Source organism: Mercenaria mercenaria, chromosome 4 (assembly GCF_021730395.1).
Source record: "Mercenaria mercenaria strain notata chromosome 4, MADL_Memer_1, whole genome shotgun sequence".
NCBI classification, from domain to species: Eukaryota; Metazoa; Mollusca; class Bivalvia; order Venerida; family Veneridae; genus Mercenaria; species Mercenaria mercenaria.
This window is the reverse complement of record NC_069364.1, coordinates 12,701,126-12,714,670: the sequence shown is the minus strand read 5'-3', so window position 1 is coordinate 12,714,670 and position 13,545 is coordinate 12,701,126. Positions and strand designations below refer to the sequence as shown.

The 13,545-nt window shown below is 36.5% G+C and overlaps 1 protein-coding gene across 2 annotated transcripts in view; it reads left to right on the top strand.

The window, feature by feature from the left end:
* LOC123551034 (sodium- and chloride-dependent glycine transporter 1-like) overlaps positions 1–13,218 on the top strand; it is a 65,443-nt gene extending 52,225 nt beyond the window's left edge. For both annotated transcript variants that reach the window (XM_053540479.1, XM_053540478.1), the window contains exons 8-13: positions 2,734–2,858; positions 3,520–3,632; positions 5,789–5,920; positions 7,160–7,259; positions 7,878–8,146; positions 8,897–13,218. In XM_053540479.1, coding sequence (XP_053396454.1) covers positions 2,734–2,858; positions 3,520–3,632; positions 5,789–5,920; positions 7,160–7,259; positions 7,878–8,146; positions 8,897–9,067 — 910 coding nt within the window. In that variant the 3' untranslated portion in view covers positions 9,068–13,218. The remainder of the gene's footprint in view (positions 1–2,733; positions 2,859–3,519; positions 3,633–5,788; positions 5,921–7,159; positions 7,260–7,877; positions 8,147–8,896) is intronic.
* Positions 13,219–13,545: the final 327 nt, after the last annotated feature.

Sequence of the window (13,545 nt, the reverse complement as noted above, 5' to 3'; positions counted from 1 at the left end):
GGCCCTCAGCCATCAATACCCATAGCATAGGCAAGATAAAGACACATTTTGATTCCGGAATGGTGGGGACAGGGTGAGTGAGCGAAAGGCCAATGTAACTATAGTTAAATGGTGTCTGGTCATTAACTGGACAATGATTATGCTTTTGACTATCCCACTTCATGCGATGATTGCCCTATAACACGGTCCCTTTGTTACATTTGCATTGAGATGGAAAATTGTTCTTCTTTAACTAACTGTAAACATCTGGACAAACAACAGTAAAACTTAATATGAATATATTATGTGGTCAGTAAATAGAATGTAATGTTTTAGGGCCATTTTAACAAATGGCAAGTTCACATTTTACTTAAAAGTGAACATATCATATTCAGTTATTTTCGACGAGCCATCATAGGGGCATATAAGTATGTGTAATACAAACATGTCTTTTTAGCTCCCTTGAGCACAGAGTGCTCGGGATGAGCTATTATGATGACACACCATCCGTCCGTCCGTCCACAGTTTTGTTCAAACGACATCTCCCCTGAAACCGTATGTCGGAAGTTGAGAAACTTTACCTGAATGTTCCTTGGGTGGTCCTCTTCCAAAATTCTCATATGGTGTCTTTTGGATGCAAAAAAGGGCCGCTAGAGCTAAAGATAGAAAAATCTTCAAACGACATTCCCTCCTAAACCGTTTGTCAGATTTTGCAATAATTTCACATGGCCCTTCTGTAGTCACTTTCCCCTATATTTATGTAGTGGAAACTTTAAAAATCTTTTATTTTGGTATCGTCTTTTATTATCCTATGTCATCACCTATCCCAATCCCAACCTAACACGTATACACACATAACACACATAACCCGCCCATATTTATTTAGTGGAAAAGTATTCTTGTCAGAAAACAATGGCATTATTTCATAATAATTTCACAGGCATTTTCTGTGCATAACCATTTACCAGAACTGTTCAAGCAAGCGATGTAACTCAGGTGAGCGATCTGGGCCCATCATGGTCCTCTTGTTCGCACTTCGTTCTCATTTTCAAAACGTTTGGTAATTTTTTTAAAATACTCGTTGAATATGCATAAATATATATTGCTGTATCAGATCCTGTGTGTCAGAAAACTAAAAGTTTGTAAACAGCTCTTCCTTTTTGAAAAAAAAGTTAACAATGCTTCAATCCGTATTGATGTAACCAACTTGCAAAGTGGTTTCATTATGAGTAAAATAGCTTTATATGAAAACATATACTAGCATCATTAAAAAAAGATTTTAACAAACCTCTGCAAAAATTATCTTTGTTAATTGACACAAAGAGCTTTAAAATAAATTCATGTCATTTTGGCTTTTAAGTAACAAGTGATTTTATATTTGCTTTTTAAGTAAAGTTTTCATAAAAAGATTGCTAGAAAATATGTGTGTCACTTTGAAATATGTAATAATTCAACGTGACAATTTTTCAAAAGGGGAACGAACGTCACATAAGGTATATTGAATTCTCTTCTTGAAGTGGTTATGAAATATTCAGCTTTCACGGGGTTTGTTCTGTGTGCGCCACGAAAAGAAAAACAATTTCATGTTTCTTCGTGAAGACATATTTCGGAGGCATATGAGCTATTAAACGTTTGAATACTAGTATCTTCTGATTACATTGTCGTTGAAGATTATGTGTCAATTTGTGGACTTGATTTGGATAACAGTGGATTAGTGTACACCTACGACGCTATTTCTTATTCGAAGGGTTTTTAATTTTGTATGTGACTACGATTGAGGGCAACGATGTCTAGAATTCAGGATATCATTGTAAAATACTTCGACTTTGTCTACAATACGTCGTTTTAGTAAACAAGAGCTTGTGTTTCCTTTTGACTCATTCACTTTCATATGCGTTTACTGGCCATACTGTTTCATTGATTTCATCTGATGTGTTGTCTTTACGAATCGAATGTGCGAGGTTTGAATTCTGAATAATCATTTTTTCTGCTGCCATGCCTTGTTTAACATCGCGTGATTTTATGTAACATCAGTCTGGTGATACTGACAACGAAATGGATTTTTTCCTTTGGAGTTGCTTTTTGGATTTTCGTCTCGTAGAGTTTGTTGTATTAGAAGATGTCTCGTATACCAGTGACGACATTCATAATCGCTTAATGATTGTCCGGTTGACATTTTCGATGATATTTTTCATTTCAACGTTTATTGATTCATGTTCGTTGCTGTTGGATTATTTCAACATTCCGTCCGCAGTATTTCAACATTCCGTCGTTAGGCAGTAGGGCCTGCAATTTGCGAGGATTTTGAAAGACTATATCGACGATGCCTTAATACCATCCCTGCCTGTACATGGGAGTAAGTATATTGATTCGCATACAGGTAAGGAAGTAGTTAACTCTGGATGACGTTTCATGGTAAGACAAATAAAGTATGTATAACTGTTTTGTACCTGTGCTGGCCAGGCCCTTCTGTGTTGCAATTTATACACCGTAGATCATCAACAAAGAACATTGAGATGGATTAAAAATTAATGTATATTTCTACTATTTTCTACCTGTTTTTAAAAGACATAGATATCAAGTCAGTCTGTAACAACCATTTGAACATGTGATTCCAAATTCCGTTAAGTTTCGATATCTGTACTAATGGTTCCATTTTGTTGATCTACGATGTGTCTAAAAAGCAAAATTAAACAGAAGGGTACCCAGCACTCAAGACACTGCTAAACACGTTGTTTTACCATCACTTTTCAGGGATACTTTCATAGCGTGTCTTGCTGACTGCCTGACAAGCTTCTTTGCTGGCTTTGTTGTCTTTGCTGTAGTCGGTTACATGGCAGTGGAAATGAAACAACCGATTGAAGAAGTTGCAACAGCTGGTAAGTGACAAATCCGGTGATATAGGCTGAAGGCATGTCATCCGATCTGTGACAACAATAACACAAAGAAGGATTTGAGTTGATCAGTCGAACCCGCTAGCGGGGAGCTCGACATAGGCTGTTCATGCGATTAGAATGTGATTTGCTTCAAGATGCTTTCAGCAGTCTTTGAATAATTGCCAAAAATGTTCAAATTTGACAGCTAGGTCCAGTTCGTTTAAAGAGAATTAAGCCTGTTACTTTTCATTTTGTCAAAGAATATCGGCATTGACACTTTTGCTATTTTCGCATTGCAATTCTAGTTTATTTTTGTTTGGAAATCAATGTCAGATGTAGGGATCGAAGTCAGAATGTAAATTTTTGATATCTGTGTGAGAGCATTTCTGGGAAGATACTAAAGAATTATACATTTAGGTCTTGACTGATGATCCACATCAGTGTCATATCGGATAATATCGAGGTTTTCTTTTGCAATAACGACTCGAGTGTGTTTTACTTTTAGTAAAGTGGCGAATCTTTTGATGTACCTGAAAATATGTGATTAAATACTACTTAACTATACAGAAAAACGTGCAAGAATTTCCCGTGTAACTCTCGTATAATATAACTTATGCTGGACAATCTGATCCAAAAAAACTTACTTACAAATGATTAATTTCAGGACCGGGTCTGATGTTCATAGCGTATCCTGAGGCTATATCAAAGATGCCAGTACCACAACTTTGGGCGGTTCTCTTCTTCATCATGATGATTACTGTTGGACTTGATACACAGGTAGACGATTACTGACTGATACTCTGTAGATTGCGCACTTGTTTTATTTAAAATATCATTAGTTTCAACCTTTTTTAAATCGACAATTTATATTATAATAAAGTGAGGCTTCTGTTATAACAGTCTCAAGACTGATTTGAAATAGAACATTATATTTTTAACTGTTTGTTAATTAGAAATGTGTTAAACAAAAGAAAACTGCGTAAAACCTGTTTATGTCTCCGCCCCCCCCCCCCCCCCCCCGCCCCACCTCACCCCCACTGGGGGAGACATATTGTTTTAGCTCTTTCCGTCCGTCACACTTAGTTTCCGATCAATAACTGGAGAACCATCTGACCTAGAACCTTCAATCTTCATAGGATGGCAGGGCTTATGGAGTAGACGACCTCTTTTGTTTTTGGGGTTACTCAATCAAAGGTCAAGGTCACAGGGGCCTGAACATGGAAAACCATTTCCAATCGATAACTTGAGAATCACTTGACCCAGAATGTTGAAACTTCATAGAATGATTGGTCTTGCAGAGTAGATGACCCGTATTGATTTTGGGATCGCTCTATTAAAGGTCAAGGTCATAGGGGCTTGAACATGGAAAACCATTTCCGATCAATAACTTGAGAACAACTTGACCCAGAATGTTGAAACTTAATAGGATGATTGGACTTGCAGAGTAGATGACCCCTATAGATTTTGGGGTCACTCTATTAAAGGTCAAGGTCACAGCAGACAGAACATGGAAATCCATTTCCGATCAATAACTTGAGAACCATTTGACCTTGAACCTTCAAACTTCATAGGGTGATAGGACTTACAGAGTAGATGACCCCTATTGTTTTTTGGGTCACTTCATTAAAGGTCAATGCCACAGGGGGCTGAACATAGAAAACACTTTCCAATCAATAACTTGAGAACCACTAGACTCAGAATGTTGAAACTTAATAGGATGATTGGACATGCAGAATAGATGACCCCCACTGATTTTGGGGTCACTCGATCAAAGGTCAAGGTCACAGGGGCCTGAACATGGAAAACCGTTTCCAATTCATAACTTGAGAACCACTAGGCCCAGATTGTTGAAACTTAGTGGGATGATTGGACATGCCAAGTGGATGATCCCTGTTGCAGCCAACCATCAGTGTCTCTTTGACTTTCGCTCCAGTCCCCCATTGACTTCTTGCCTATACGACTATGCATTGGGGGAAACATGCGCTTTTCTACAAAAGCATCTGCTAGTTACACACCCTTTTAATGTCATAGTTCGCGGGAGGGGAAAGTATTTTCAAGGCTCTTTCGTTCATTATGTCCTCTGTTTTAACGATTCGTATCTGATTGAAATGTACATTATAGTGAACATGATATGTATAATGTTAATATGAAACATCATGCAAAAAGAACCATTCTGTCAATTCAGTACTTTTTGAGCATCCGATACATTCATCACTTCACTTGCCTATTTGATAGTCTGAAATACAACCATTTTGTAGTTTTGAATGCTTTCAGTTTTAATATTACACGTCTAGCTGATTAGTTTGCCATTGATGCCAGTTTTACTCTTAGGTTTGCCTTTCTCCGTACATATGACCGTCCGTTCGTCTGAATTTGTGTCGCGCATTTCTAAAATGTATTTGACCTACAGTTATGAAATTTTATAGGACTGTTATTTAGCATGTAAAGACATGTGCATCTAGGATTTTCTTTGGGATTTCGCAGTGTAAGACCAGAGTTATGGCTATTGCCTTAGTAAAAAAATTGTTAAATGCCGTAAGATTTATTTCGCAATTTTCTCAAAAATAAGTTGACTTTGAGTCATGAATCCATACAGGATTATTTTTTAGCATGTGAAGTTGTGCACCTGGTATTTTGTATGGCATTTCACTTAGTAAGAGTTATGGCGTTGATTTAGTAAAAAAAATATACAGTTAGGTTTTAAATGTTTGTCAAAATGTGTTTGACATAAAGTCGTGCAACTTTATAGGTATGCTGTTCATTATGTAAAGCTGTGCACCTGGAGATTTAGTTTACTTAGTCTGGTGTTGTCAACAAGTATCATATGACAGTACAGTGACAGGAAGTGGGACACCAGTGTCATACAGACACGCATCTAGTTCATCGCTTATTTAGGTTTCTGTCATGTGTAACTTTTTTCTACCTTTTTGCAGTTTGGAATGTTTGAGACACTATCTAGCGGTATCGTTGATGCGTTTCCTCACAAACTTGCAAAGCGAAAAACACTGGTCACAGCAGCTATCGCTTGTGCGATGTTTATTCTTGGACTGGTGTTTACAACAAGTGTAAGTGTAGCTTCCTTATCAGATTGTGACCGCCTTGGTATCCTAGTGGTAGAGCACCTGCTTTGAATGCGGGAAGTCGTCGATTCGTTCCAAGGCCGCGTCAGTCATTCAAAAGACGTGAAAATGGTATTAGTAACTTCCTCGCTTGGCGCTCAACATTACAAGGTCTCCCCGTTGCCATATGACTGGATGGGGTACTTTGTCACGTGTCTAAGGCGTGATATTCCAGTATGGCAGCAATATAAAGTTTTAGCGTTGCTACAAGTAGACACCGCCGTTATATGACGGAAAAATGGTCGAACAATCCGCAAGACCCGAATACACACACTCGTCAGATTTAACAAGAATCGGTATAATTGAATAAGAATCCGTCATAACAAGATAAAACCACAATCAAAGTCTGAGAGATGTGACTTTCTTTTGGCACATCTGTCATGTTCTATATAACAACTGTAAGAAGGGAGGATATGCCATGGACACAATTTTGTTACCGAGAAAGTTTTTTTATGATTTAAGCACTATGTAGTTTATAGTAATTCTGAAATCTTTTCAAATACGTGGCTATCACAAAAATTATTACGTCAGTGTGGGCACTGTGCCTGGCCCAGAATGTTACAAAAAACGTCACATTTCAAAATATACGGGAGGGTCTAAAGTTTATCAGGTTGCTAGTCAAAATTAGAGGTGTTTGGTGTGAGATATCCTAGATTGCATCTAAGATGTTTTGAAGGTTCTTCTTGATAAATAGATTGATTGATTTTGTTTGGTTTAGAGCCCCAACGACAGAATGTAAGTCATATGGCGACTTTTCCCGTTTTTTTTTTGTGCAAGGCAATGCTTCAGGTATGGGCGGGCTCTTCGCTAGAACCGTCGACCTATTGTATGCCAGCTTTATGGCGTCCTCACATGAAGAATTCTCCGCCCTAAGTGAAGTTTCGAACCCACATCAGTGAGGGGCCTCGACCACTGAATCCCCCTTCTATGAAATGTTCATGAATAAACGCGCAGTAACAATACGACTCTGAGGGTTATGAAAAAATCCAAGTTTCGGTTCAGCCAGGATCATATGTTTGTATATATCAAAAGACTAAGATTTATTTTGATAGGCCACGGCAGGCACAGGATCCAATTGCTATATTTTGAGAAATGATGAACAGATGTACAGAAAGTTCAACTACATAGTAAACTGTATAAATGATAACCCGGTTTATCTACATTTGACATTTATATTTCTTGCAGGCTGGTATATACATATACAACTTGATAGACTGGTATGCTAGTGCGTTTTGCATGTGTTTAGGAGGTGGATTGGAGTTCATTGCTGTTGGCTGGTACTATGGTATGTGACATTTGAATTTTCAGTGACAAAGATCCAAGCGAAATAAAATTTCCACATGCTGCCAAGAATGCCATTTCGACTCGTTTATGAGTTTATGAATTTACACGCGAGTTTGATATGTATAGTGTGCATTTTATAACAAAAGGAATGAACTTTCATGTCATCTTTCATGTAGTGTTGATCTTTTCGTGTATTTTATTTTCAAAAACGTCTTGGACTCTTTCAAAACTTTCAACATATTTAACAGTCTAAAATTTACTTTTTCAGTTGCTTCTCCCCAAATAATTTGAGCTAGTTATGAATATAAAATTGTGCGTTTTATAAAAGCAGTTTATGAGGATTGATACAATATACTCTTTAAAAGTTATACCCATATATTCCTGTATGCATGCGTTCACAAATAGATTCTTTTAATTCGTCTTTGTTTGATATGATAGTTGCTTTTTAGTCAGGTTTACGCAAGTAAAGTCTACGCAAGTCACAGCAGAAAATAGTTCAGAAATTATTTTAATAATCCATGTCGCCATCATATGTTATGACTGCCACGATGCACCTCGAGACCTGTTGACATGTGTTGAAAGATGACATGTGTTGAAATGTGACATGTTTTGTTTTCAGGAGCGGAGAGATTCAGTAACGACCTGAAGCTGATGTTAGGTTACCGTGCACCCGTTTTACTTCGTATATGTTGGTGTTTTATTTCTCCCGCTGCCGTCTTTATAGTCTTTATCCTTCTGTTATCACGGTACGAGGCAGCTACCTACGAAGGTCATCCATACCCAGATTACGCAATCACTTTAGGATTTGTGTTAGCATTGATACCAGTATTGCCATTGCCAATTTGCTTTGTTTACGAACTTGTTACAAGAAGTGGAACTTTATCAGAGGTGAGTTTAACGATTCATAATATGAGCCGCGCCATGAGAAAACCAACATAGTGGGATTGCGACCAGCATGGATCCAGACCAGCCTGCGCATCCGCGCAGTCTGGTCAGGATCCATGCTGTTCGCTTTCAAAGCCTATTGCAATTAGAGAAACCATTAGCGAACAGCATGGATCCTGACCAGACTGCGCGGATGCGCAGGCTGGTCTGGATCCATGCTGGTCGCAAACCCACTATGTTTGTTTTCTCATGGCACGGCTCATATATTTGACTGTAAGAAATCGGAATTTAAGTCCAGATGGTGCGAGTTCACTTTTCTCCTGGACGGCTTACTAACGAAATAACTTAGACTGATTGAGAGATGCTATATAGCAGTAAAATGAAACCGGAAGTAATTTATGTCACTACTTTTTATGACATTTTATAGTAACTAATGTGTTTTCGTATTCATGTATTAGTGTGTAGTACTTAATACCTAACAGTCAGTTCTAAGTATATATACGGACATAATTATCTATTTTATGTTTCTTTATTTAATGTGTAGTGATTGTTTATATTTCCATACATAGAATATCTTAAAACCATGTGATGTGGAATATATTCCGTTTTTATATATCATAAACGCATATATTTAACTTTAATATCCAAACTTGTATCAAAATATATCAAACTTAATCACAAGTACAACAAAATTACGTAATGGGATAGTGGCAGAACATGAATATGAAATTACATTACTTTTACAATTTTCAGCGTTTTGCTAAGTCAAGGGAGCCAGAAAATTGGAGACCGAGCGATAGAAAGTTATGGGACTTATACGAAGCAATGGAGAAACCAAGAGCACATGGAGTGGTTGATTACATTAAAATGACCATATTTGGTCGACCAAATTCACCTAGACTAGATTCAGTCGTCATGCAATAAAATAGTCAACCCATGTACTGTAATCAATATTTTTCCAAGAGATATACCATCACATGTACATCACAATTTTTGCTAGTAATAGACAACAGTCTACTGAAAATCAAAAGTCATATATGCTGAGTTAAGGGAGTATGCCTAAATAAGCTGGTTATTTTAATTTTACAAAGAAGTGTTACAATTACAAAGAAGTGTTACAATTACTGCATGACAAACATTAAAATGGTTTTGAAGTGTCTACATATTTTTAAACCAATGGATATTTTTACAATAGTCAGTTTTTTTTATTGTCTGCTATTTACAATTGAATTACTTTGTAAACAAATTTAAAAAAGGAAAAAGAAATCAAGAGGCATGTCCAAAGTGACTCCTATAATAAAAATATTATTTTAGGATTGATTTTTATGGTATTCGTGCGCGCTTAAATGTTAAATTTAGCAAGAACGCCAGAAAAAGATACGATAATCCTTATAATTCCAAGTTAACATGTTTCTTCCCCGATTTTCTTTGAAATAGTGATTTTGCTCTCCCATCAAAATAAACATTTTTATCAAATTTTGAATTGAAACAAACCATAATCGACGGTTATGAAATATTTAATAAGAAAATGAGTGCTCACTCTTATATGTTTCGTTCAGAAATGAAGATATTTTAGCCATGTACTTGATTCGGCATTAATACAGTGCTTATGTAATCGGATAAATCGAGCACTACATAAGTATGAGAACGAAGTACTTGCATGAATCAATCGCTGCGTTAGTATGAGAACAAAGTCCTGGTATAAATCAAGCGTTTCTTTAGTGAAGTACTCGCATGAATCAAGCGCGTCGTTAGTATGAGAACAAAGTACTGGTATAAATCAAGCGTTTCATTAGTGAAGTACTCGCATGAATCAAGCGCGTCGTTAGTATGAGAACAAAGTACTGGTAAAAATCAAGCGTTTCATTAGTGAAGTACTCGCATGAATCAAGCGCGTCGTTAGTATGAGAACAAAGTACTGGTATAAATCAAGCGTTTCATTAGTGAAGTACTCGCATGAATCAAGTGCTACTTAGAATGAGAACGATCTACTCGCATGAATCAAACGCTTCCCGGTATGTAAACGAAGTACTCGCATAAATCAAGCGCTACTTAGAATGAGAACGATCTACTCGCATGAATCAAACGCTTCCCCGGTATGTAAACGAAGTACTCGCATAAATCAAGCGCTACTTAGAATGAGAACGATCTACTCGCATGAATCAAACGCTTCCCCGGTATGTAAACAAAGTACTCGCATAAATCAAGCGCTACTTAGAATGAGAACGATCTACTCGCATGAATCAAACGCTTCCCCGGTATGTAAACAAAGTACTCGCATAAATCAAGCGCTACATAGAATGAGAACGATCTACTCGCATGAATCAAACGCTTCCCCGGTATGTAAACGAAGTACTCGCATGAATCAAGTGCTACTTAGAATGAGAACGATCTACTCGCATGAATCAAACGCTTCCCCGGTATGTAAACGAAGTACTCGCATAAATCAAGCGCTACTTAGAATGAGAACGATCTACTCGCATGAATCAAACGCGGTATGTAAACGAAGTACTCGCATAAATCAAGCGCTACTTAGAATGAGAACGATCTACTCGCATGAATCAAACGCGGTATGTAAACGAAGTACTCGCATAAATCAAGCGCTACGAAGTATTCCCAGGAATCAAGATTTCCGTCGGTATGTGAACGAAATGCTCGCATGAATCAAGCGCTCCATCAGTATGTGAACGACTCGACTAAACAAATCAAATTGTTTGAATTAATAGATGGATTATATAAATCAAAAGGCCTTATCTATACAAATATATTTATATCATTTCAGAATCAGTTTTTACGTCAAGATACTACGTACTATCACGGTTATTAATTTCATGTTACCGATCATTTACGCGATGAATATACACAGTCTTCAATTTATCGTTCATTTTTCTGGTGTATAATCATAACGTGAATGATTTTGTGACATATGAATTTCAGTTCATGTTCAAGTATGTCTTTGAATGTTTTTTCACTGATCTTAAATTCTACGCATTTGAATTCTTTTCATTTAGGCACACAGAAAATGTCTGTGAATTGTAAATGATACATTTTTATGTTTTATCATGTAAAGGTTCCAGTTGTTATAAACTGAATAGAAATGTGTTTTACATGTGAAAGAAGCGATTCTTTTCCATGATGTATTTCAGTTGTTTTAAACTGTTCCATGCTTATAGTTTTCTATGATCATGTAGATAGGATCTCATAATACTGTTCGTATCCTTATGACAATATGAATGTGAACAGTTTGGACCAATATAAGGAAGTTCTTGAGTGTTTAAATGTTTGAAGAACATAGTAAACGTTGGTTTTTAGCGGGAATTAGTATATTCAGTACTTAAAACATCCTGAATGCTTGAGTCCGAATACTGTTATATCTGAACAGTCATTTAGTTATTTTTAATGTAGACAATCGCGGGTTGCAAATGTATTTAAACAGGTAAATCATATTTTTGGCACAAAGGTTTAAAAGAGTTATGCATTTAGTTATTGAAGAACAGTTTGTCCTTTTAATTTGACAACTTTTTGTATAAGGTTATTCTTACTATTTGTGCTTTAATAACTTTAATTCAAAGTATAGGAGTTTCTCGAATATCTTATCGAATTGAAACCTGAGACAAGCATGTACGTCCGTATACAATTTGACGTTATTGAGGTTAGCTGGATGTATCTTCATAGGTAGTTTAGAGTTTGTTTGCTATGTGCAAATCCTCCCGTATCTCTACATGAAGCAGAGTATGTCTTTTTACTTTAAGTCCGCTAAATTTTTAAAATGGACTGGTCTATCATTCTATTTGGGCAATACCATTTATTATTTGAAGGAATGTTCACTGAAAATTTACTGACTGAATAGCGAACAGTGCAGACCATGATCAGACTGCACGGATGTGCAAGCTGATCTTGGTCTGCACTGGTCGCAAAGGCAGAATCACTTGCCGCCAACAGGCTAAGGGTTTAATTTATAATAGTCAAACTTTAACTTTGTTCCAGTATTGTAAATATCAAGATTTTCAAAATAAAAAGCAAAATATGAAATAAACTGTTATTCAGTATTACTCGTCGTGAACAGTGTACACAATTTTCATTTCTAATAAAACCAAAGCAATAAGTACTATCATTTTCATTTTTATCTTTTATTTTTTCGTGTTAGTTTAGTTTAGCTAGATTGTTATGATAAGTTCAACCTCTCGAGTCCGCTTCTTGGAAAAAAAACAGTTCTGGGGTCATTTGAGGTGTAGTCTTAACCCTATTGGGACTCGGCACCATGGCCCTCGTGTTGAGCGAAAGACAACTTAGCCACTAGACCACCGCTCCCCTTTATGAGATCATGTTAGGGCATACAGGAGGACAATTTTACAAAACTAATCGACATCGGGGATCACGTTCAAAACTGTTGGTATGGATACATCTTCTGAAGTTCAGCCTTAAACAATTTCTTAGCTGTTACTGCTTGTTGTATGATCCATTTCATTGTGCCAGTAATAACATTGAAGACTACGGTTGATAAAAATGTTTGATATTGCTGTTGTTTGAAAGTTTTTGTCATATTTCATTGTAAGTTATATATGTACACGAACAATTTTGCTTTTAGAAATTTCTCTCATGACACTAGTAGTTCCGTATGTAAAATATGTCGAGTTGCTAGTATCTGTATACATTGCAAACAAATTATGGAACAAAAAACCGGATTTGTTGGAATGCTGTAAATATACAACGAATAACAACAACTCAGTATTGTAGACGTTTCTAGTAATTATGTAGCCGTGTAAATTAAGGGAGGCATTTAGTTTTTTATTGATGCTGCATTAGAAAATAGCCAGAAAGTGGCAAAGTTTAGAGTAAAAGAATGATGTTTTAAAGGATTTGATTTACACGATCATACCATATGTTTTAGTACTGCCAATGTCTTTTTACGTCTGTTTTTAGAGACTGTTCGGACTCGGTTTAACTATTTGCAACTCAAACTTCATTATAGCTCGATATAATTAAGTATTTTCCCCAATCATCGTTACATGTGCGTTCAAACACTTGAAAGAATAATATAGAACGCTGAAATAAACGTAGTTTTAGTATGTAAAGCCTTTTTTATTATTTCATTAATCCATGTCCAGAGTCACATGGATGCATGAGTGTCACGCTCGTTTTTTTTTGTGAATAGAGTTCGATCCCATAACGGATAATTTGAGTAAAGAAAACTCGATCCAGTGTCGAGAACGACAGCTATTTTAAAATAATTTGAATCAAGAGAGATTGGCCCATGACGAGACAAACGTTCACTGGGATAATTTGAATAAAAAAAACTCATCCAATGTCGAGACGAATATTCACAAAGATAATTTGAATAAAGAAAACGAATGTTCTCCAGAATAATTTGAGTTTACAAAGAAAGCTCATTCCCATGTCGA